The sequence below is a fragment of the Saccopteryx leptura genome, chromosome 1, assembly GCF_036850995.1.
Source record: "Saccopteryx leptura isolate mSacLep1 chromosome 1, mSacLep1_pri_phased_curated, whole genome shotgun sequence".
Lineage (NCBI taxonomy): Eukaryota > Metazoa > Chordata > Mammalia > Chiroptera > Emballonuridae > Saccopteryx > Saccopteryx leptura.
In genome coordinates, this window is record NC_089503.1 from 174,189,537 (window position 1) to 174,215,105 (window position 25,569).

Genomic DNA, 25,569 nt, shown 5'->3' on the forward strand with positions numbered 1-25,569 from the left:
TTACTATGGAAAAGGGTTCACAGTCACCACATGCATCAAATACAACCAGGACAGACCAGAGCAGCAAGGGGAAGTTATTCTAAGACAACTCTAAGCATTTGTTCATGGGTTATGTTCTTATGAGATTAGTTATATAGAACTTTTCTCTGTGAAATGGACATTTGAGGTTGGAAATCATCTAAAGAGCCCCAAGCATGATCATATCTTCATCTCCTGCTGCTAGAGAACAGAGCGTCAGGAGCATGAAGGTACCGAGCTTCTGTCCATGGGGGAGACAGTGTAAGTGCCAGGTTCCAACCGCTGTCATCATCAAAGGCTTGCTTAAGTTCTACCTAAACATGGGTGAGAAGCAAGTAAATATTGACTTGAAAACTTACCTAATCAACATCAACAAGCCTTTAACAAAAAAAAAGAATTCAAGCAGGCATTATGGCAAGGTTAACTAAAGAAACAGAGGACAGATATGGGACCTCAAAAGATGGACTGATCGAAACATGGAGCTACAACATAAAATACATATGAAAAAAATTAGAAAAATTAAAAAGCAAGAAATGAAGAAGCAAATAACATAGGCTGAACATGTGGCTGGTATGTCAGGTTTAAGGCATAAAGAATAAGGGGTCTATTGAGTCTTGAAGGGCAGAGGACATTCTAGATAAGGAAGTCTCCACAAGAGTATCATGACGAAGATGGCGCATCGGAAGTGTCTTGGGAGAAAGCAAAAATAGGAAAGAGGAAGGGAATGTTAAGATTAGTAAATCATATGACCAGAGACCAACAAAATACTACTTATCTCATAAGCATAAGAAGGGAACACTACTTTCCATGCAGGATGTGAACCCCAGGACTGAGATTTGGAGAGAGAATGGGAACATAAAAAGAAAGGGGTTAAGCCTGACCTGTGGTGGCGCAGTGGATAAAGCATCGACCTGGAAATGCTGAGGTCGCCGGTTCGAAACCCTGGGCTTGCCTGGTCAAGGCACATATGGGAGTTGATTCTTCCAGCTCCTCCCCCCTTCTCTCTCTGTCTCTCTCTCCTCTCTCTCCCTCTCTCTCCTCTCTAAAAATGAATTAAAAAAAAATTTTTTTTTTTTAAAAAAGGGGTTAATCCCAGAAAAGCGATGGAGAAAAAACACACGTGAGAAAGAAAATGCAGAAAATCTACAGCTCTGAGAACACAACATGGGGCTAGGACAGGACACCATCGCCACTGAAAAGTGAGAGAAAGGGGACTCAGTTTGAGAAGGACACGCGATCAATTTTTAGTACAATCAGTAGATCAAGAAAATGTTCTGTTATGACCTTTGTACAGAGATGAGACAACTTTATCATGTTCTATTCTTTATACATATTATTCTGAGAAACAATGTTATAAAACACACTAAACCCCATTCTAAACTCACCAGAAGAAACATTTATTCTATGCTATAATGCCTGCTAAAGGAACTGGTCACCTTTCTTGGCAACCATGTTTTAAAAAAGCAATGAATCTAAAATGGTCACAAACTTAATTTATACATTGTCTCATTTTTGTCTGAAAAGCTTTTTTATATACTAGAAATATAAAGGATGAGTGAGAATTTTACATCTAGAGAAACATCTGTTCTCTGTAACATCTGGATAAAGCTCAGCTGGGAAGTTGGTGGATTAGATTACTCCTGAAGACCCTGTGTCCCTCTGTCTTGTCACCATAATGAAAATCCACTCATACCCACTCACCAAGCTTGGACAATTCCATCTTGTTTGCAGACCAACAATAATATTGAAAAAGCCCTTTATAGGCCTTAATCAGGTTGATCAGCACCTTCTGGGAAGATGACTTGTCACCATATCTCCATGTCTCCGCCTGGCTGAGATTTCTGCTAGCCTCGTCAAGCATCCCATGGTGCAGAAGGTATAACACATGTTGTAAGGAGATCTGCAACAATGAGAAGACATCCTTACATAACCATTCACCAGAAAGCTTAGTAAACATATGATAGAGGCTGGACTAAGACTTTGTAGGACACAAAAGAGGTAACAACACTGTGTCGGTCATCAAAAACTTCAATCCAGCCTGATCAGGCGGTGGCACAGTGGATAGAGCATCGGAGTGGGACGCAGAGGGCCCAGGTTCGAGACCCCATGGTCGCCAGCTTGAGCACAGGCTCATCTGGATCGAGCAAGGCGTCACTCGGTCTGCTGTAGTCCCCCCGTCCCCGGTCAAGGCACATATGAGAAAGCAATCAATGAACAACTAAGGTGCCACAAGGAAGAATTGATGCTTCTCATCTTTCTCCATTCCTGTCTGTCTGTCCCTATCTGTCTCTCTCTCTCTGACTCTCTCTGTCTCTGTCACAATAAAAATAAATAAAAAAATAAAAAATAAAACTTCAATCCAGCAAAGAGGAAAGATACATGAAACAACACGAGGTAAACGAGAGTAAAACTATCTAAGCTTACAAGAAGACAGTGTGATCTAGTGAGAAGAACCTGGGCAGTGACACAGAGTGTCCTGGCTCAGATGCTACTTTAAAGCTACACAGGCAGAGAGTAGACTGGTGGTTGCCAAGGGCAGAGGATGCAGGAAATGGGAAGACGCTGGTCAAAGGGTGCACGTTTTCAGTTAATGAATGAGTTCAGAGCATCGAATGTGCAGCATTGTAGCTATAGCTCATAACACTGAATTGTATACTTAAAAGTCACTGCAAGAGTAGAACAGTGATTTTCAACCTTTTTCATCTCATGGCACATAAACTAATTACTAAAATTCTGCAGCACACCAAAAAATATATTTTTTGCCGATCTAACAAAAAAATAGGTATAATTTTGGTTCTTTCACACTGGACAGATATTGTTGTATTGGTGGTTGTCATTTTTTTTTATTAGACAACCCAAGGGAAAAGAGGTCAGTGCCCCTGACTAAATAGTCAGATATTACAATGTTTTCAAAATTCTTGTGGCACATGGTAGAAAATCGCTGGGTGGAGCTTTAATGTTCTCACCAGAACAACAATAAAATGGTAATTATGTGGGGTAAAGGATGTGTTAACTAACCTTATTTTGAAAACTCTTTCACAACCTATATGAATATCAAATCATCACATGGTACACATTAAACTAACACCATGTTATATGTCAATTCTATCTCAATAAATATGGGGAAATAACATTTTCATGTGGTATTAGAATTTCCAATTTGTTTAGCTCTGTCCTTTTGCAAAAGTGCCAATTCCTAGAGCACTCTAATGACTTAGGCAAAAGGTGAGACTGTGGCCCCTCACCATAATGAACACCAGTCCATCCCCGAAGACTGGTTTTGCAGCTAGCTGTATACAAAGAGAGGTATGTCACTCAGAGAACAAGTTAGGCAACAGAAAATGAAGAAATTAATGCTTCTACAGGCTGCTTTCTCTCAGCTGCTCGTATTTACCCAGGTGTCTTACCCTCCCATCCATGCCTGTTCCTGACTATCTAACTTATCACCGAGATAAGCTATTCTGTTAAAATGAACACGGCAGAGGTGAATTCACACAGCCTACATTCTTACCTTTAAGTAATTCATGACACCAATATTTTTCATCCTGTCAGCAAAGGTATTAAAAGTCTCCATGCTGCTTTTGGGGTGGTAATAGAGAATTTCACTTCCAAGTTTCCAAATAATCTGTCAAAACAGAAATTAGTAACGCAAATATAAAATCTTTGCCTTAACCAATGTATGTCTCAGAAACCTATTTTTTCTAATTACAACATTAAAAGGCAAGCTATAATTTCTTTTCTTATTGCTTCTGTCAACGTTTTACTGTATTTCACCCAGAGAAACTAATATTGTGTCAAATGTGATAAAATCTTTTCCAATTAAATTAAAAAACCAGGTAATTATAGAAGTGCCATTTTTAAGTTAGTAGTCTAAAAAAGGAAGGCAGTTAAGATTCATTCAGAAGTTAAAAATTTTAACTGATATAAGAGGAAAATCAGAAAACTTGGGTTCTGTTAACATTGGCTTCTTCACTACTCTTGGTCTCATGAGAGCAATAGACTAGATAGTTCCTGAGATCACAAGATTTATAACTATTGGCCCTGGCCAGTTGGCTCAGTGGTAGAGCATCGGCCTGGCGTGCAGGAGTCCCGGGTTCAATTCCCAGCCAAGGCACACAGGAGAAGCGCCCATCTGCTTCTCCACCCCTCCCCCTCTCCTTCTTCTGTCTCTCGCTTCCCCTCCCACAGCCAAGATTCCATTGGAGCAAAAAGTTGGCCTGGGCACTGAGGAGGGCTCTATGGCCTCTGCCTCAGGTGCTAGAATGGCTCTGGTTGCAGCAGAGTGACGCCCCAGATGGGCAGAGCATCGCCCCCTGGTGGGCGTGCTGGGTGGATCCTGGTTGGGCGCATGTGGGAGTCTGTCTGACTGCCTCCCCATTTCCAACTTCAGAAAAAAAAAAAGATTTATAACTATTGACTATATGTAATCTATATCGAGAACTCCAACTTAAGACCTTTTTATCAAATACAAATTTTAGTAAAATACATTTTCTTCCCAGGGTACCAAAACTTCAGTAACAGAGCTTGGAGCTTTTCTTTTTCATGACAGTGAATCTTATTTCTCTTAGCCCAATTTAAGGTCACTCCATAACACTGACCTTAAGGTAAGTTTAAGTGAATTTTAAACCAATTACTTCTGTAAATATACAAATTGATTGGTATAATCATAAAACTCATCTTCCCAACTTAGAAAGAGACCAAGATTTCATTTGTAGAATGCTAAACGGTAGTATTTTGGAGCTTAAAGAAAAACTTGGAGATTACCCATCAGAGCTATACTCAAACCTGGTTATATATAAGAATTATCTGTTAAAAATAAATACTGCAGGGATTCAGACTCTGATTGAGTAGAACTGGGGTGGACCAGCGGAATCTGTGTTTTCAACAGAAGCCCTAAATAATTCAAACAGAGCCAAACAAGTGTCTAGAAACCACTGATCCAATGCCTTCATGTTAGAAAACTCTCAACAAAAAGAGCCTGTAATTTGTCCAGTGTTTTCAAGATGTATAAAACTTTAGTCCATAAACTAAATTTTCAATCAATGGGAACATTTTCTTTCAAAATTTTTTTTTGGCTCTATTAGATATCTACGTCATACAATGGTTCCTTATTCATAAAAGCTATTTGAGATTTTCATGTGAAGTTATTTGCAGATAAACTGTTTTATACTGAACAGGATATACCAGGCACTGTTCTAGATCCCTGCCCTTCTGGAAGTTACATTCTACTATACAGACAGACAGTAAGCCAGAAACATAATAAATAAATTGGCAACTATTATAGGAAAAAAATGGAGAAGGATAAGGCAGTGGTTTTAAACCACCGGTCCGCAGAAATTTCATGCCAAACTGTCAAAGAGTTAACCTCACTGGTGTTGTATGAAGATTACAGAGCCTATAATCATGGGGTCTATAATCTTCACTCACAAAGGTCATACATTATATGAGCCCACTTACTATATATAAAATGTCCAGAATAAAAAGTATGAGACTAGTGGTTGCCATGGGCTCGGGGGTGAAGAGCGAAACAAGGACTGAATGCAAGTTGGTACAAGATTTCTTCTTGGGGGGACAAGAATGTTCAACTTTAGATTGTGGTAATAGTTGCTCATCTCCATTACTATATGAAAAAACAGTGAATGGGTGAATTGTATGGTGTGTGAATTATATCTCAATAAAACTATTTTTAAAATTAAAAAAGGATCACTGGTTGCTATGTTGAAAATAGACGAGGAGGAGAAAAGGGAAAACAGTCATCTAAGTGGGATGCTAGTGGCTTCTGTCAACGTGCAGCAATGGGGGTGGTGAGATGTGTTCGGACTGTAGGGAATCAAAAAGCAGAGCTGACAGGATATTGTTATGGATATGGGATATGAAAGAAAGATGACTCCAGAGTACGGCCTTAGCCATAGATACATAAATAACATCATCTGAGGTGAGGAACATTAGGTGTGATGCTGAAGATCAGAAGATCCTCTTCAGATTGTTCGTGTGATATGACCATCGTAATTCAGGCGGTGATGTGGGGAGGATCTGGACTCGAGGAGAGATTTTCAGGGCCACAGACTATATTGATCTCCTTCAGATCAAGAGTGAGCTGAGAAAAAGAAGAAGACTATGGATCACGTTCTGGGAGCAGTCAGAAAAAAAGACAAGAGGAATGGCCAGCGAGACAGGACTGAAAACTGGGAGTACAGTGTCCTGGAAGCCAGATGGAGACAGTTTATCACACAGGAGGGAGTGATCTACTATTGCTGATAGATCAAGTCAGGTGAGCTGAGAACCGGCCTCTGGATTCAGCAACCCGGAGATCACTGCTGACCTTCACAAAGCAATTTGGTAGCAATGGTGAAGTTGGTGGTCAGGGGGCCTAACTGGAGACTGCTTGGGGAGAACAGGTACACACACATTTGCTGAAAGGGAGAGTGGAAAAATGGGGCACAGCCTATAGGGCAAGATGGGGTCAAGAGATAATTTTAAGATGGATAAATAAGCCTGACCGAGTGATAGCACAGTGGATAGAACATCAGACTGGGATGCGGAGGACCCAGGTTCGAGACCCCAAGGTCACCAGCTTGAGCGTGGGCTCATCAGATTTGCACAAGGCTTACCAGCTTGAGCCCAAGGCCCCTGGCTTGAGCAAGGGATCACTCAGTCTCCTGTAGCCCCCCAGTCAAGGCACATATGAGAAAGCAATCAATGAACAACTAAGGTGCCAAAAGGAAGAATTGATTCTTCTCATCTCTCTCCCTTTCTGTCTGTCCCTTTCTCTAACTCTCTCTGTCACAAAATAAAAAGGAAGAGAGGAAGGGAGGAAGGGAGGAAGGGAGGGAGGGAGGGAGGAGGGAGGGAGGGAGGGAGGAGGGAGGGAGGGAGGGAGGGAGGGAGGGAGGGAGGAGGGAGGGAGGGAGAGAAAGACAAGCTTATCACTGTGAGGTCAGTAGGACATAGGAATTAAAAAAAAAGAAAAGATGGATAAATAGCATCCTACATGGAGGGGAGAATAATGACAAGAGGAAAGATGGATGAATTATTAGAATAAATGAATATTAGGAAATCTGAGAATTCAGAGCTCAGATTTTTTTAGTCTCCTTTAAAATCACAGAGTAACGGCCCTGGCCGGTTGGCTCAGCGGTAGAGCGTTGGCCTAGCGTGCGGAGGACCCGGGTTCGATTCCCGGCCAGGGCACATAGGAGAAGCGCCCATTTGCTTCTCCACCCCTCCGCCGCGCTTTCCTCTCTGTCTCTCTCTTCCCCTCCCGCAGCCAAGGCTCCATTGGAGCAAAGATGGCCCGGGCGCTGGGGATGGCTCTGTGGCCTCTGCCCCAGGCACTAGAGTGGCTCTGGTCGCAACATGGCGACGCCCAGGATGGGCAGAGCATCGCCCCCTGGTGGGCAGAGCGTCGCCCCATGGTGGGCGTGCCGGGTGGATCCCGGTCGGGCGCATGCGGGAGTCTGTCTGACTGTCTCTCCCTGTTTCCAGCTTCAGAAAAATGAAAAAAAAAATAAAAAATAAAAAAAAAATCACAGAGTAACAACAGTGTGCAAATAAAATGTCCCAATACAAACACTCTATTTAAACTACTTTTAGTAATTCCTAGTCAAATCAACTAGAGATCCTGAAAAACCTATTCTGGGGAGAACTCCACAGACTGAAACCCTCAGACATCAGTCATCTCCTCCAGCAGACTCACACTTGACTTACCTTGGGTGCAACCTGCTTTTTGTTGTTGTCTGAATCTTCTAGGATCTGAAAGTAACTGTGCATGTACTCTGCCGCCTGCTGCCACTGGTGCTTCAACAGAGCTTCTTGGATGAAACCTAAACAAGCATTTGTTGTCTGAGCAAAATCCTTCTCCTCTTTCCCTTTGGTCACTATAAAGATTAAAGAGAAGAGTCTTTACCTGGTGACTCTGATTCAACAGCTCAAAAACCTACTTCCATGAGGCCCTATGCGACATACTTTACATGTTCTCATGTATTTCAGTCATGGCGATGTTCCAGATAGACATGGATTTGGCTCCTGAGACCAGCACTTAAAGAGTTACTTCCGATTCAGTTTCCTCACCTTCAAAATGCCTCACAGGACCTGGCTGGTTGGCTCAGTGGTAGAGCGTCAGCCCAGCATGTGAAAGTCCCAGGTTTGATTCCCAGTCAGGGCACACAGGAGAAGTGACCATCTTCTTCTCCACCCCTCCTCCTACCGCTTTCCTCTCTCAATCTCTCCCTCTCCCGCAGCCATGGCTTGAATGGTTCAAGCAAAGTTGGCCCAGGGGCTGAGGATGGCTCCATGGCTTCCCCTCAGGCACTAAAATAGCTTGGTTGCTGAGCAACGGAGCAGCAGCCTAGAGGAGCAGAGCATTGCCTGGTAGGGAGCTTGCTGGGTAGATCCTTGTCAGGCCAATGTGGGAGTCTTTTTCTGCCTCCCCGCCTCTCATTTAATAAAATAAATAAATATATAAATAAAAATAAAATGCCTTACATATAGACTTACTGAGAATTTACTGAGAATTAATTTACATCTCATGATATAATTACACGAGATGAGATTTAGATCAAAAGATAAAGAAATAGGAGCTAAAGTCTAGGAGACAAGGGGAAATAAGGAGCATTTGAGATCTTGCTTCCTAGAAACCATCGTCAGTTTGGGCTCAAATAAACTCATAAAAATTCTTTACAGGTTTGGACATTTCTTACATCAACAACAAATTCAGATTAAAGCCATCATTACATAAATGTACTGTATTGTAAAGAAGTGAGACATTTTAACTTATAAGCTAGCATTTTATTTGGAGTTCATTTTAGTGTTTTCTCTTTTAGTGTTTGGGTTATTTTAGGACACAGAATATTAAGAAAGAAGAAACCTAAAGATGACCTTACAAAGAAAACTTGTACAAGGTTGAACATTAGGAGGGTACCTGGATAATTCACAGTTGTTCTCCACCTCTAGCTCATGACCTGTTACTTCACCTGAAGTGTAACTAACTGCCTAGTATTTGTAGAACCCGGTATTGGGGCTCCCGCTGAATGTGCTCTCAATTTGCACTTTATCTTTTCCATTTCATTAAATGTTTTTTCTCTCATTACATATCAAGCAAGAAAAAAAAATCACCTATAACCTATCAGCCACTAAAAGGAGGAGGAGGGAGAAGCTAGGCTAAGAAAGATTTGAGAGTGATAAGAAAAGTGTTGGTTCAAATGTACTCCCAGAACTACACCATCCAGTGTGCCAACATACAGGAAACTGACTCTTTTATAAGTTCTTACACAGAATTTATCACAGAGAAAAACTGGCTTAAATTACATAAGATGAAAATGGGAGAAAATTTTCTTTTTTCAAAATCTGTTATAGGTCAATTCCATTAGGGGTTATGTCAATACAACTCAACAGAAATTTCTTGAAAACACCTGCTAGGTATGTGCTCCACAATGGCAGAGACCATATCTTCTTCCTCTAGGTAGCCCCAATATTTAGCCAATGCCAGGAATATAGTAAGTGCTCAGTTAAAAAAAAAGTGTATTGCCTGACTGGGCGGTGGTGCAGTGGATAGAGCGTCAGACTGGGATGCAGAGGACCCAGGTTCAAGTCCCTGAGGTCGCCAGTTTGAGCGTGGGCTCATCTGGTTTGAGCAAAAAGCTCACTAGCTTGGACCCAAGGTCGCTTGCTTGAGCAGGGGGTTACTCGGTCTGCTGAAGGCCCACGGTCAAGGCACATATGAGAAAGCAATCAATGAACAACTAAGGTGTTGCAATGAAAAACTGATGATTGATGCTTCTCATCTCTCTCCATCCCTGTCTGTCCCTATATGTCCCCTCTCTCTGACTCTCTATCTCTGTAAAAAAAAAAAGGAAAAAAAAGTGCATCTACCATAATAGAGACTATTATTAATTCAAAGGAAAAGAAATCTGAAAGAAAAACAGTCTATTTTTTTATGATTTCTTTATTGCCACAGTATAAGAAACCCTCATATATGTATTCCTATCTTGAAAAGTAAACCAGCTTGGTTATTCATTTTGTATCCATATCGAATCTTATCAACCCTTTGCATGGAATATAAAAGGGCTGTATTGTGTTTTACTTACCCACACTATCTATATGCTTATGGAGCCAAGGAAAACACATTCCTGAACCAGAGAGTACACTCCGTTCCCCTGGGTCATCATCCTCTGTCTCTGGCTTTATAAATTCTTCACTGGAATCACTCATACCTATTTCAACTGAGAATATCTGTTACTTTCTGTACATCTTGATCCACAGCCTTCTGAGTTATACAAAAACACACACACAAAACTTTTTATCTAGCAATTATCATTTGATTAGCAAAATCAGTTGTACCTGGTAGTTCCTTTTAAAAAATTAACTTATGTCAGCAACAGCCAAAATAAATGATCCATTCAAAATAAACAAATACTACTTTGTTTCAAGAAAACACTAAGATAAGACTCTGTCCCTTGATTTAAAAAACAAAACAAGTGCTCAAGTCTAGAGGGAGAAACAGCAAAGTAATGCCTAATAAAAAAACAATACAATGATAACGGTAATAATAGTTAACATTTATTGGACGTTTTCTATACACCGGGCATATAAATCTCATAATTTAATCCTTACAGACATCCTGAGGTAAGTACTATTATTTTATTCCATTTTCATATTGAAAAAACAGAAGGGCTAAGTAAAGGACAACAGCTTGGCCCGATGTCACAAGAAAGATGATGACAATATGCTATGAAATACTAACTGAAGAACTTGTCCAGCACAGAGTCTGAGGTGTGGGTGGAGGAGGGGATCGCAAACCAGAAGTGACGGCGGGAAACCGATCTCGGAAGGCAGCCCTTTATGCCTAGCAGAGTTTGGACTTAACCCTCAAGGTGCTCAGGACCATCTCCCTCGCTCCCTCAGCCGATGGCTTATTCGGTCCTGCTGGTACTGCCTGCTGGCACTTCAGCCTTCCCTCTTCTCCGCCATCCTACACCGCTGCCCCAGCTCAGGACACCTTCAAACTGCTTCTAGATTACCGCATTAATTTTGTAGCTTGTCTCCACGTCTCAAATGTACCTACTCCACATCACGGCCAGAGTACACCTTTTAAAATCAAATTCTAGGGTTAGGAGCCTGGGCTTTAAAGAACAGGTGAATCTGAATCCCATGCACACGGACTGTGAGTCCGTGGATGACACCGGTGGCACTTACCTGCCTACCAGAAGTCGCCTGTACCACCTAACCCCATCTCCTGGATACGGAGCAGCGTGGCAAACACCGGAAGTGGAGTTAGGGAGTGCTTGGTTAAAGCACGCGTAAATCTTCAGCGGACTTTAAGGCGGTGCGCAGACGCAGCTCCGCCCCTAACTTGCTTCGTAGGCGCAGCCGTGGTGGGTCTTCGGCTTCAACCCTCGCTGCTTGACACCCAGGTCCCCCGCCCCAGTAACCCGGAAGTGACCGCGAGCTGCCGCCCTCCTACTGCTTTCACTCCAGCTTCGTAGCTTAGCCCATCCTAATTGGGGAAATGGGAGACTTTAATTGCAAGTGGATATTGGGATGAAGTGAACAGTCAAAAAAGGCAGAATGTCCTTTACCCATGTTACCTGTAGGATTTTGCTTGGCTCAGGAGGTCACTGCGCGAGCCTCAGAAGTGTGGTTGGTGGTCCTGGCAAAACCAATCAGAATTGCTTCCTTGAAATTTTTTTCTTTCATGAATACTTAGCTTTGAATCAAGGTGACCCCTAACTATGTCCCCCAAATTTGGGCAAAAGTGTTTTTCCTCTCAACAGTGGTGGTTCTGCAGACTCACCTGAAGTCACTGTCATGAGGAAAGTTGACAAACTTTTTATGAAACAGGCATGGAAAGTAAAATGGCTAAATGTGAAATAGTGGAAAGTTGAGGGGTTCTACGGAAGACCACCCTGGAAGAGCAGAGACCAATGGAGAAACAATATGTATCTCCAAAATTTGTAAAGTTGATCTGTGAAAGAAGGATCAGACTACTTCTTCAAAACAGCCCAGTTAACAAAACTAGGACTAAAGAATGAAAGTTAAAGGAAGGCAGCTTTAAAGTCTTTCAAGTCATTACAAGAATTTTGTAAGGCTGCACAAGTAATAGCATAGGCTGCCATGGGAAAATTTTACCCCAAAAGTAAATAGTTTGAACAGAATCAGGGTATTGTAGAGTTGATTGAAGGGTCTAGTAAGAGTTTGTCCAGGAATTCCTTTATTTATTCTGGTTTGATGTCATTCATTCATCCTCTTTTGTATTCCATATCATTTCCTATTCTATGAAGATTTAAATAGGAATGAGCTTTAACACTTGCAGCTAACTCATTCTCTTTCTGTATGCAATTGCTCAATAACCACACTTGAGTAGTCTTAATAATAGTATTTCTATTCCTATGTTCCTGTTCTTAATTTTATACTGAATATATCAATTCAAATGCTGAGGATTCAGGAGGTTTGCTTTGTCCGGACATTTGTGATTTGTTAACAAGTGGGCTGTGATTGGGTGTCATCAAGAACCTCTCTTCCTCTCCTCTCAGTTCTTAGTGTCTCCTCCAGGGGGCGCTTTGGAACTGCCAACCACAGCTTGGGAGGGTATTACCTGCCACACTGACTTTTAGTAAAAAAAGTGTTCATGGTAGGTACTATCTAAATATGTCTCCATTGTGACAAAAAGTCATTGATTTTCTGAGACTCTTTTTGCACTAGCAAGCATCTTTGTTGGCTAAGAGCCAGATATGTTGCTGTTTAATTTTTTAAACAACATAAATGAGCAACTTTTAACATGTGATCTTACTTGCTTTTTCAAGAAACACCATGAAGTGTTAACATTAGCCCCGATTTTATAGATGAGGAACCTGAGACACATAAAAACTGATGACTCGCCTAGGATCACACAAGTCGACTTCTGATATTTAGCTTAATTTTTTTTACTACAATCCCTGCCTCTGCTGTTGTCCTGTAAGTAAGTAACCCATAACTGAAAACTATAATGGATAAAGCCAGTCTACACTGTAGAAATAGAGTTGCTCAGGCCCCACCTTGGAATTTGTTCGTTTCAAAGCATCAAATATTTGACTTCTTTGAAAATAGTGCCAAAGTAAATTAGGCAGAACCGGAAACAGGAACTTATATATAAACCTACATATAATTGTGGCAATTTCAGATGTTTGAGTTTTTCTTTCTTTGCACAACAGAAATTGGGGTATTTGCCAAGACTAGACAAATAGTATATGCTGACAGAAAACTTGCCTTGTGTATGACTCACTCCCGGAAGACCATAACCTCTGACGTGACTTTGGCATGGCTTTTTATTTGGGGGGAAGAATTTAACCCTAATGGCCAAGCTTAACCCCAAACTCCGTTTTCCTTGGACTTCAGAACAGAATACTTGCTTAAAGTTCCCTTCATTTTTATGATCCCTAAAGTCTGATGCCTTTCTGTCTTTGACTCTACTAAATTTAAATTCATGTGCTTGATTTTCATAATCTGACCTACCGTAGCCACCCAAATTTATCTCTCGCTATTTTTTAACAGGATTGATTCACTCTAGTAAGATTAGGTCTCCTTACTGCCTTACTGTCCTTTCAAAATTACTTTTTTTTTTTTTTTTTTGGTTTTAGGTTCTTTCTTCACTTGACCTTTCCTTTCTTTTTAGAATCTAAATTCTGCTTATTCACCAAGACCTAACTCAAATCCAACAACCATCATTTACTTTCCTCCTTTTTTGAACTCTTTAGTGCTTACAGTTTATACCAAAACACATTTTAGCACTTATTGTGTGGCAGTGTTCTTTTTCTCATCCCATCCCCCCATTCTTACTAAGAGAGATGATTGGTATTAGCAAGAGAAATTTGTTGATCTTTTAGGAGTTTCCACTGTCATGAATATGATGAGGATCCAGAGTCATTCTCTACCCTCAGGGTTGGACACAGTTGTAAGAGGTAAACCCACCTTCTAGACACTGACCACACAGGGGACACTGACACAAAAGCCAGAAATCTGAGAAGAAAGGAAGATCTCAGGATGCTCAGCAGAAAATGATACTATATAGGTTGACCTCACACAATAAAGAAATGTGTTTGGTGTTTTTCTGACTCACTATTTTGTAACCAGTCAATAGTGTTTGTATTTTTAACTAAGACCTTTCCTAGGATATTTATCTGGTTTATAGTTCTTCAGTTTGTCTTTTATTACTGAATTTTAAAGAGATTTTAATATATTCTAGATCAGCGATTTTCAACCTTTTTCATCTCATGGCACACATAGACTAATTACTAAAATTCTGCAACACTCCAAAAAAATTTATTTTGGCTGATCTGCTAAAAAAAAAATTAGGTATAATTTTGAGTGACTTACAAAACAAAATAATAATAATAATAATAATAATAATAATAATAGTAATTGCCCACTCTTTTTGCTCCAGGGTGACTTTTTAAAAAATCAGATGGCAATACTTGTATATAAAGATTTCTGGTACCAAGAATTAACCAACCAGATGCAACCATATTATGCAACATGACCAATAAGATGCAACTCTATTATATGACTGATATTTATGGCTCAAGATAGGGCATTCACACCAGACAACTACTATTATGTTGGCTGCTGTCATTTTAAAAAATTGATTGATTAATTGATTGATTTTAGAGAGAGAAGAAGAGGGAAAGAGAGACAGAAACATTGATCTGTTCCTGTATGTGCCCTTACTGGTGATTGAACACACAATCTTTGCATATTGGGACGACACTCTAAACCAACTGAGCTATCCAGCCAGGCTGTTGCTATTTTTTTATTTGACAATCTAAGGGAAAAGAAGTCAGTGACGCTGACTAAATAATCAGGTATTAAATATTTAAATTTTTTTTTGTGGCACATTAGTTGGAAATCGCTGTTCTAGATTCCTTATCAGATATGTAACCAACAAATATTTTCCTTCCTTCTGTGTGGTTATCTTTTCACTTTTTCATGATGTCCTTTGAAATTTAATTTTTAAATTTTACTAAGACAAATTTATGTGTTTTTTTTTATTTCTGTGCTTTTGTTGTCATATCTAAGAAATCATGCCTGGCCAGGCGGTGGCGCAGTGGATAGAGCGTCGGACTGGGATGCGGAAGACCCAGGTTTGAGACCCCGAGATCACCAGCTTGAGCGCAAGCTCATCTGGCTTGAGCAAAAAAAAAAAAAAAAAAAAAAAGCTCACCAGCTTGGATCCAAGGTCACTGGCTCAAGCAAGGGGTCACTCGGTCTGCTGAAGGCCCACGGTTAAGGCACATATGAGAAGGCAATCAATGAACAACTAAGGTGTCGCAACGAGAAAACTGAAGATTGATGCTTCTCATCTCTCTCCGTTCCTGTCTGTCTGTCCCTATCTATCCCTCTCTCTGACTCTCTCTCTGTCCCTGTAAAATAAAATAAAATAAAATAAAATAAAATAAAATAAAATAAGAAATCATTGCTTACTACTCCAAGATTTCTCCGTTTTTTCCTAGGATTTTTATGGTTTTAGCTTTTACATTTAGGTCTATAATCCTTTTTTAATTAATTTCTGTATGTGGTATAAGGTAGTGTTCATTTCTTTCTTTTGCATATGGATATCCAGTTGTCCCAGCACCATGTGTTGTAAGACTTCACGTCATCTTTGAAAAATACTTTCACTTAGTATACAACTCCAGAGTGTCATATTTTTCTTCTAGCACTTTAAATACGTTGATTGACTGTCTTCTGGCTTCCATTTCTCCAACAAGAATGATCCTGTGACTCATTTTTGCTCCTGTGTATATAGAGTGACTATTTTCTGTAGATGACTTTCACATTTTTTAAAATTACCACTGGTTTCAAGTCATTTGACGTGAACTTGTTCATATTTCTTGTGCTTGGAGTTTGTTGAACTTCTTGGATCTGTGAGTTTTCATTAAACCTGGAATACTTTTATCCATTATTTCTTCAAACATATTTTCTATCTCCCACCTCCTCAGAGACTTCTATGACACATATATCAGAATGATTGAAGTTGTGCACACTGATGCTGTTTATTAGTCTCTTTTTTCTCTCTCTTTCATTTTGGAGAGTTTCTATTGCTATGTCTTCAAGTTCACTATTATTTTCTTCTGCAGTCTCTAATCTGCTCTTAATCCCACCCAGTGTTGTTGTTTTTCTCTATCTTAGTTGTTATTTTTCTTCACCTAAGTTTGACCTGGATCATTTTGGTCCCGTGTTTCTCCTTTCCATGCTTATGCTTTCCTACAGCATCTTTAACCTATGGAATATAACTGTGCTAATGTCCTGGTGTAATAATTCTATCATTTGTATAATTTAATATAGTTTCTATTGATTGATTTTTTCCTTTCTTTGTGGCTTGTGTTTTCTTGCTTCTTTTCATGCCTCATAATTTTTTACTGGACTCCAGTTACTGTGAATTTACCTTGTTAGGTGCTCAGTATTTTGTATTCTTTTAAATATTCTTGAACTGGCCTGACCAGGCGGTGGCACAGTGAATACAGCATCAGACTGGTATGCGGAGGTTCAAGACTCTGAGGTCACCAGCTTGAGCGCAGGCTCATCTGGCTTGAGCAAAAGCTCACCAGCTTGGACCCAAGGTCGCTGGTTCGAGCAAGGGGTTACTCAGTCTGCCGAAGGCCAATAGTCAAGGCACATATTAGAAAGCAATCAATGAACAACTAAGGGGTCGCAAAGAAAAACTGATGATTGATGCTTCTCATCTCTCTCAAGTTCCTGTCTGTCCCTATCTATCCCTCTCTCTGACTCTTTCTCTGTCCCTGTAAAAATAAATAAAAATAAATAAATAAATAAATAAATAAATAAATAAATAAATAAATATTCTTGAACTGTGTCATGGAATGCAGTCAATTTACATTTTTAACTTTTTAAAAATTCATTTTAGCCTGACCAGGCAGTGGCACAGTGGATAGAGCGTCAGACTGGGATGCAGAAGACCTAGGTTCGAGACCCCAAGGATGCCAGTTTGAGCGCGGGCTCATCTGGTTTGAGCAAAAGCTCACCAGCTTGGACCCAAGGTCGCTGGCTTGAGCAAGGGGTTACTTGGTCTGCTGTAGCCCCATGATCAAGGCACATATGATGAAGCAATCAATGAACAACTAAGGTGTCGCAACGAAAAACTAATGATTGATGCTTCTCATCTCTCTCTGTTCCTGTCTATCCCTCTCTCTGACTCTGTCTCTGTAAAAAAATAAAAATAAAAAAAATTCATTTTAGATAAGAGAGAGAAGGAGAGAGGAGCAGGAAGCATCAACTCCCATATGTGTCTCGACCCTGCAAGCCCAGGGCTTCAAACCGGCAACCTCCTCAGTGTTCTAGGTTGATGCCTTATCCACTGCGCCACCACAGGTCAGGCCATTTTGAACTTTTTTTTTTTAACAGAGAGAGAGTCAGAAAGAGGGATTGATAGGGACAGATAGGAACGCAGAGATGAGAAGCATCAATTATTAGTTTTTCGTTGTGACACCTTAGTTGTTCATTGATTGCTTTCTCATATGTGCCTTGACCGTGGGGTTACAGCAGACTGAGTGACCCCTTGCTAAAGCCTGTGACCTTGGGCTCAAGCTAGTGAGCCTTGTTCAAGCCTGATGAGCCTGCTTTCAAACTGGCGAGCTCAGGGTCTCGAGCCTGGGTCGTCTGCATCCCACCCAGCCCGACACTCTATCCACTGCCTGGTCAGGCCCATTTTGAACTTTTTGAGGTTTATTTTTAATCTTTATTAGAGTAACTTTCAACCTTAAACTGCTAATTTCCCCTTTATTGAGCCCTCTATCTTGCCCTTTTTATTATGTTTTCTACTCTGGCGAGTGCGAGCACAAACTTCTTTAATTTAACAGTGTCTATCTCTTTCCTCTCTGGTGGTTCTTTCTCTTCCGTTAGTTCTTTATATACAAGTGCTTATCATTACTCAGTTGAAGACTTGAGAATAACCATCTGCATGTCTCTGGAGTTTTCTCTATGAAGTTTTCTCTTCTCCATTCAGCTCTATTCTCTCCTGTGCCATTTTCTGAAAATCTCAGCTGCCTTGACCTCCCCAAACTTTCAAATCTGTGTCTTCAACTCACGGAGATCACCTGCATGACTTTCCTTTCTCTGGTTGTGACCTGGAACCTTTATGCAGGGAGTAAGCTGGGCAATCCTAGCACTCACCTCATTTGTTCCACTTATCACAGAGATCATTGTTCCATACTGTTTGTTATCTAATGTCTGAAAATCACTGCTTCATATATTTCGTCCAGTTTTTTTTAGATGCTTAATATGGGAGGGTAAATGTGATCCCGATTAATCCTTCTTGGCTGGAAGCCATAGTACTCAGTAATATTTTACACCATTCTCTGGACTCTTAAGTGGTTTCATCATTGGCAATAGACTAGGTTCTTCCTGGTAACTTTAGTGTTAGGCCTTTAGATGTTCCTCAGCAGACCCCATGGGACGTTTGCAGTGATAGATGTTATTATGCTGTCTTCTATTTGTTTCAGATGTATTTTTCCTGTCCTTTTCATTCAGACTACTAATTATTTATAATCACGAACCTCCATAGCTTACATTATGATGTCTCCCCCTAAAACCACAAGTTAATTTTTTTAAAGTCTTACTCCACCTTTTCCCAGTGAAAATTCCCTTTGGGATGGTAACAAATAATACACCAAGAATTACGTGTATGTTAAGCTTCAGTGCCACATATTTCAATGCTGTTGAAAAGGAATTATGATTCATCCTGCATTTTGCTTGGTGGAAGCTTTAAAGAGTTGTAATAAAAGGAATGGTACTGCATGGGTTTGAATTTTAGCTCCCTCACCCACTAGAGTGGAGAGACCTTAATTTGCTCATCTCAGAAATGAAGATAGGTTTCGATAGGATCTACTATCGTGAAGTACCATTGTTGTGAAGAATAAATGTATTCATGTCAAATAAAGACCTCAGAATAACACCTGCTTCTAAAGAAAGTACTCAATAAAGGTTAGCTCTCTCCTACTGGGACATTGATTCATTAGTCGTTCTCATGCCGGTTGGTTCCCCACTCAACTGTGGGCTTCCTGAGGCAAGGGCCAGTTATCTTGTCTTTGATGTATGTATTTCTGCACACAGCCCTAGAACTTTTGTCCAGGGCCTGGCATGAAATGGTAGCATAAAATGGGAGCTCAACACATTTGTCTGGAATTAAATTACTTCTCTCTTTATGTTATGGCTTTTTTTTTATTATTCATTTCAGAGAAGAGAGAGAGAGAGAAAGAGAGAGAGAAGGGGGAGGAGCAGGAAGCATCAACTCCCATATGTGCCTTGACCAGGCAAGCTCAGGGTTTCAAACCGGCGACCTCAGCATTCCAGGTCAAGGCTTTATCCACTGCGCCACCACAGGTCAGGCTACTTCTCTCTTTATGGATCTCCAAGAATCTGAAGATCTCAGCTCGGGGATCCATTGCCCATCTCTATCTCCCAGGGCTCCTAAAAAGACCAAGCTGGCCACTGGCGCTAATTTACATCACCAACGCACCATTCCACTCACATGCCCCCTTCTTAATCAAAGGGGTACCTGGGAAGGGGCCCCAAGAACCCCTGGGAGTCTGAAGGAGAGGGAGCCTAGAAACAGGGACTAACAGTAGCAAATCGTGGGTGGGATTTCGTAGCTGGGGAAAGGAGGTGCCAAACCAAGAATGGGGGTTGCGGATCAGAAATGAGGAGGTGCGAGAACCTCGCGCCATCCTACTAACTGGTTGGCGTGAGGTTACGGGATCCAAGGTCGCAGAGCGTGGGGAGACACGGAGAGAAGAGTGCGGTTGTGGTCCTTCCCTTCCGAGACCCTTTCATCCCCTCCCGGAGCCCGTGCTGACGTGTCAGACAGGAACTCACACCTCCCCAAGCACCGCCCTTCGGGCGCACTTCCCACCGGCCTGCTGAGCTCCGCCCCCGGCCCCGCCCGTGGGCGCCTGCCGGGCCTCCTCCTTGGCGTCACCGGCTCCCCGCGGTGACCACAACATGGCTGCGGCGCCGGGGCTGCCCTTCTGGCTGCTCCTGCTCGGGCTGCCCTGGTGGGTACCGGGCCAGCAAGAGCCTGACCTGGACCGGCGCTTCTCGGAGCACAAACTCTGCGCAGACGAGGAATGCAGCAGTGAGTGCCCAGAGGGCGACAGCGGCCCGGGCTGCGTGGAGGCGGGAGCTCGGCAGCCAGCACGCCGGCTGGAGAGTCTCAGCAGCCCGGGCCAGAGGCGGAGCGCCGGGAAGGGGGATCGGGGACCGAGCCCTGGGTCTCTGCGTTGGTGCCTTGCGGCCCGGTGGGAGCCCGGGCCAGCAGGCCCTGGCCGCGGGGGGCTGCACCTCCCACTTGTTGCCTGCGATTATTTTCCCTTTGCTGACCGAGGCGGGATTGAGGGGGGGGGGGGTTGAATGTGGCCCCTGATGCCCCTGGGTGAGGTCCCAACGTCCACTACCCACGCGCGATGGCTCAGAGAAGAGATGAGGTGGCGCGCCGCGTGCTTTGGGCTTCCCACGCCGGCTCTGAGCGCTTTCCTGCCCCCGCTTCGGGGACGCCGGTAGGTGCTGTCCCGGCGCAGACGAGCTCAGGGCTCGGTGATCGGATTCCCTGCCGTAGGTTGATGATGGAGCTCTGGAAGGGCACCCTGTCGCTGCCCCTTCGCCTTTCTGCTTCACTCGGACTTGGGGCACAGACCGCCTTTTGAACAGATAGTGGAGTTTAGGTTTGGGACAATCTCGGAGTCCAGGCATGCTGTGTATTCCAAGGGTTCTGCCTCAGTCTTGTCATTTCTGTTCTTGGAAGTCTCCTGGCAGAGCAGCAGGCAGGGAGGGCACCGGCAAGGCCCAAATTCTTGACTCTTGAAAGTTGCAGGGCATCTGCCTCGGCCACGTGGGACCGGCAGCCTGCTCTTCTTCACGCAGGAAACATAATTACCCCGTATCTCGGATTGAGGGTGGGGGTTGCAGAGGGTGGAGATCCCCAGACTCCAATGAAGAGGACCGTTAAAATAACGATAATGAACGCTCCAAGGATTTTATAAACCCAACCAGCTTTAGCTTGTGTTGTTGGAATCTCTTCCTCTGTGTTTGCGGAACCAGGATCATTATTAGAGACTCCCAGTAGGTTTCAGATAACCTTGTAACTGATAACCGCTTCTGCAACGTTTGCTCATAAATTGTAATCAAAACGTATAGAAAATGTTCTTTCCTGAAAAGGCCACCAGCCTACACTTTAAAGCTATTTATATTGAAATTGGTGCTATCCAAAAACAAATCTCATAATTTGAAGTTTGTGCAACACCATTCACTAAGAAAGGAGGCAATCTCTGATTTGCATTAAGCCATTCCTGGAGGGATGGGCCGATGTGAAAGAGCACCAGAAACCGGAGCAGCTTCCATAATTTTTTCCTTTAGTTTTCTCAGAGCAAACCCAGCTTATTCGCAAGCAGGGATGGCTATGGCAAATGTTTGCTAGTCTGTTTTCAAGCACAATCCGATGCCCGAGCTCTTCAAAAGCAGTTACCTGGAGAATCACATTGCTGATGCTTTCTCAGTAGGAGACATGGTGTTGTTGAATGGGCCCTTAAGTTGTCACTTGGCATGTGTCCAAACAGATGTAACCAAACACAGCAGGAAGCAGCTAAAGCAAGGTCTGGGCTGTGCTGTGTGGCATGTGCTTTTCAGACAGCTGTTCTACAGCCTGTATTACGTTGTCATCTCATTTATTATAAATCCACAATGATCTATTCTAAGGGGAACAAGAGAAACATTGCTATTTCCAATTCTGATAGAGTCCCCAATTAAATTGTCCATCATCTACAACGTGGCCTCTCACTCAATTATATCTGTATTAGGATGCTGACATAAATTAAAATAACGAGATTTTTTTTTTTTTTTCATTTTTCTGAAGCTGGAAACAGGGAGAGACAGTCAGACAGACTCCCGCATGCGCCCCGCCGGGATCCACCCGGCACGCCCACCATGGGGGGCGATGCTCTGCCCATCCTGGGCGTCGCCATGTTGTGACCAGAGCCACTCTAGTGCCTGAGGCAGAGGCCACAGAGCCATCCCCAGCGCCTGGGCCATCTTTGCTCCAATGGAGCCTTGGCTGCGGGAGGGGAAGAGAGAGACAGAGAGGAAAGCGCGGCGGAGGGGTGGAGAAGCAAATGGGCGCTTCTCCTATGTGCCCTGGCCGGGAATCGAACCGGGGTCCTCCGCACGCTAGGCCGACGCTCTACCGCTGAGCCAACCGGCCAGGGCCAAAATAACGAGATTTTTAGCTTCAAAATCAAACCCCTTCAAATCTATGTTTGTCTCTCAAGTACATGTTTAAAGATACATTTTAACATATTTATTGCTAATTGGCTTTTAGAAAAGTTATTTTTATTTCATTCTTTTTCTGTGCTATTGAAGGCACTTATTGCCCATATCATTTAACATCAGAAACTGTGTACTTGGCTAACACAAAGAAAAATACTTCTGCCCATTTCTAGGTCAGGTGTCATTTAAGTACTACATTTTAAGACTGAAGGTAACTACCGAACAGTTCTCATAAGTTTTGCTTGTCCCTGCCACATGTTATGTCCATTTTTTATTCTGTTTATAGAAATAAGTTAAAAAGGGTATTTTAACTTTGTTTTGAAACATTCTTAATGTTGTCTATAGTAAGTATTATTTACTTTAAGAGAATATTACCTTGTAAATGTGATTGGATCCGTAATACAGGGCGTGATAATCCTTTCCCATTAATTTATCTAGATATTGTAAGGAGAGAGCAATTTGGCCACAAATGAAATTGTCCTTGATTACTGCAAATGAAATTGACATTGTTTACTGCTGGTGGTTGCAGTTAGAGCCACTTAAAGATCGTTCCTTTAGCTTAAGTTCAAGTTAATTGATCCCTTGAGGATTCCTGGGTACTCTCCCCAGGTCCTTACCACCGCCACATGTAGCCAGGTGTAAGCTAGTCAGCATCCGTGCTTGAGTCACCCAATCACAAAATGAAGTCTTTTTTCGTGATTATGAAACAGCAAAGATCAAGGACTAGAAGGTTCAAGAGGGAACCAAATGTTTTGAGCCAGCCTTTTGTGGTGGTGGACACATTGGTTTTTGTTTCTCAGCATTATCCATAAAGAAAACTAGTGAGAGTTCCCCGCATCCCTGTCTCCTTGCTGAAGGTGTCATGACTTACAGCAGCGGTTCTCAACCTGTGGGTCGTGACTCCGGCGGGGGTCAAACGACCAAAACACAGGGGTCGCAATGGAAGTGACTGAGTCCAAAAAGTACTGGAGAAAGTTGTTTATAGTGATTCCTGATAAATCAATATGGACTCTGAAAGATGAATCCCAATATCTGATTATTTCTTTTCTCTCTTTATATACAGTGTTAATGTACCGAGGTGAGGCTCTAGAAGATTTTACAGGCCCGGACTGTCGTTTTGTGAATTTTAAAAAAGGTGACCATGTCTATGTCTACTATAAACTAGCAAGGAAATCACCTGAAGTTTGGGCTGGAAGTGTAAGTAAAAATTTGACATACTTTTTCTTCTTTTTTCTAAAATCATCAAAAAGGATTCAGGAAAAAGAAAATATTGCTATTCAGAGCCTGCAGACTTGGTGAGCTACGTGCAAATTCTGCTGGGAAATGATGGAGAAAATGACACACTTTCTTCTCTGACTTCTTACTGGCTTGTTTAGCACTGTCAATTTAAATAACTGTCTTCTTGGGGTCCTTGATGGTGTTAAGCTGTCCTCTCTGCTGTGTGTCCCCAGTGGGCTTCAGGTGTGGCACAGAGTAGGGGCCTGCCAGATGTTTCTCAAACAGAACTGAACTGCCTCCTGATGTTCCTCCCCAGCATCAGCCTCTCAGCCTGCTCAGCCTCGGTGTACATAGTAAAGGCTGAAATGGCACAACCTGAATATTCATTCCCATTGAAAAGGAAGGATTCATGTGCATTAGACTCAGGTTGTGTGCTTAAGCTATGTGCAAGATAGTGTTTTCAGGTATTCACAAAGTTGATTTTGTGTGCATTTCTTTTTTTTCTAAATTATTAGTCTTTGTGAAAAATGGACAGCTCTGGGAACAGTTACCTAATCATGTGTGCTCTTCTTAGTCTGTTAAAAAAGCAAAGTTTCATTTTCACTGTGTGCTTTCTTGTTTGTTTGTTTTGTTTGCAACTTCTGGGTCACCCGTTTCCTGCTGTTCAGACACTGGCTCCCAGTGGTTCCCCCGGCAGCTCTGTGGGCGCCGATAGCAGACATGGAAGTCGATGAGTGCATCGCACTCTGATGTTCTGAACGAAGAGATTCACTAGAAGTGAGCTGAGTAGAAGGCTTATGAGTTATCCTTTTTTAAAAAGTATAACATGTGGACCATGTATTTATTGAAAGTATTGAGTCTTTGATGTCCAAAATTAGAGAACTATCCAGCCCCAACTGTGAAAGATTTCAGTCTCGATCAATAACACTCCAAACAAACAACAGAAAATAAGGCTTAAGGAACCTCCACAAGGAAAAACAGATTGATTTTGTTGGCATTCCAGGTTCCTAGGGAGGAATTTTGAAAGGCCAACTGGTCAAGTACAACCCTTGTATTTAGGCAGAATACCAGTTGAATCACTCGATATAAAGAATCTATTCTGTTTCTTTCAAGTCTGCCACATGAGATTTTTAAAAAAATTTATTGGTTTTAGAGAGAGAAACATGGATTTGTTGTTCCACTTATTTATGCATTCACTGGTTAATACTTGTATGTACTCTGACCAGGGATCGAACCCACAACCTTGGCATCTTGGGACGACACATTCTAATCAACTGAGCTATCCGCCAGGGCTTTTCCTTAGAAATCTTTGTTCTTGCAGATACTTTTCCATGTCCCTAGGCTGCATTTTTTTTATCTAGTGGTCAGGTTTGAGCATTCGGATATGTGAACTCAACTTGCATTTTCTATCTCCATACTTTTGTTCACGACCAAATTCACCTCTAGAAAACCTGCCATCTTTCTGCGGCCCAAATGTCATCCTGCCTTCTTTGGGAAGCACTGTCCTCAGCACCAAGCCAGAAGGGATCTTTGCCATCTGATAATTATTTAGGAGGTGCTGTTTGCACTGCTCATGTGACATTTTATTTTTTGCTTTGTATTGTAGTTAGTGTGTGTCTTGTCTTAGTTCCTATAAAATCAAGTGCTCTGTCATGGAAATACATGTCATGTCTTGTAATCCATCTTCCTTTTGAATGTTTCCTTTCAGGGTAGTGGCATATACATTTGTTCTAAGAGTAACTGTGCAGAATTTGTTCTTAAAATAGTATTCTGCTTTCTTCTCCCAAATCAGATCAGCAGTTCCTTGGCAGGGATGATATATGGAAGGAAAATTAGATATAAAGACTACTTCTAGTTATGAAAGCCGTTATTTAAAACATTTTTGGGGGAGGGGAGATCAGGTCATAAGCAATAGGGTTTTAGCCCCCCCCTCCCCAGTATAAAAAATACAGAGCTTTATATGACAAACATTACACAAAGATCAATGTATTTTCTTTCTCTACAGATCTCTGGTTTTCCTTTTCCCTTTTCCTA

General features: G+C 42.0%; 2 protein-coding genes across 10 annotated transcripts in view; one reads left to right on the forward strand and one right to left on the reverse strand.

The window, feature by feature from the left end:
• The window catches only part of TAF1A (TATA-box binding protein associated factor, RNA polymerase I subunit A), a 60,470-nt gene that overhangs the window by 16,583 nt on the left and 18,318 nt on the right, over positions 1–25,569 (reverse strand). For 2 of the 6 annotated variants that reach the window (XM_066380808.1, XM_066380798.1), the window contains 4 exons: positions 10,101–10,226; positions 7,723–7,892; positions 3,530–3,643; positions 1,720–1,918 (listed from right to left, as the gene is read on the reverse strand). In XM_066380808.1, coding sequence (XP_066236905.1) covers positions 1,720–1,918; positions 3,530–3,643; positions 7,723–7,892; positions 10,101–10,224 — 607 coding nt within the window. In that variant the 5' untranslated portion in view covers positions 10,225–10,226. Of the gene's footprint in view, positions 1–1,719; positions 1,919–3,529; positions 3,644–7,722; positions 7,893–10,100; positions 10,246–11,208; positions 11,510–25,569 lie in introns of those variants that run through there. The other 4 variants (XM_066380835.1, XM_066380826.1, XM_066380817.1 and 1 more) reach the window with 4 other exon arrangements.
• Positions 19,962–25,569, forward strand: part of MIA3 (MIA SH3 domain ER export factor 3) — a 47,452-nt gene continuing 41,844 nt past the window's right edge. For all 4 annotated transcript variants that reach the window (XM_066380592.1, XM_066380611.1, XM_066380601.1 and 1 more), the window contains exons 1-2: positions 19,962–20,134; positions 23,381–23,514. In XM_066380592.1, coding sequence (XP_066236689.1) covers positions 20,002–20,134; positions 23,381–23,514 — 267 coding nt within the window. In that variant the 5' untranslated portion in view covers positions 19,962–20,001. The remainder of the gene's footprint in view (positions 20,135–23,380; positions 23,515–25,569) is intronic.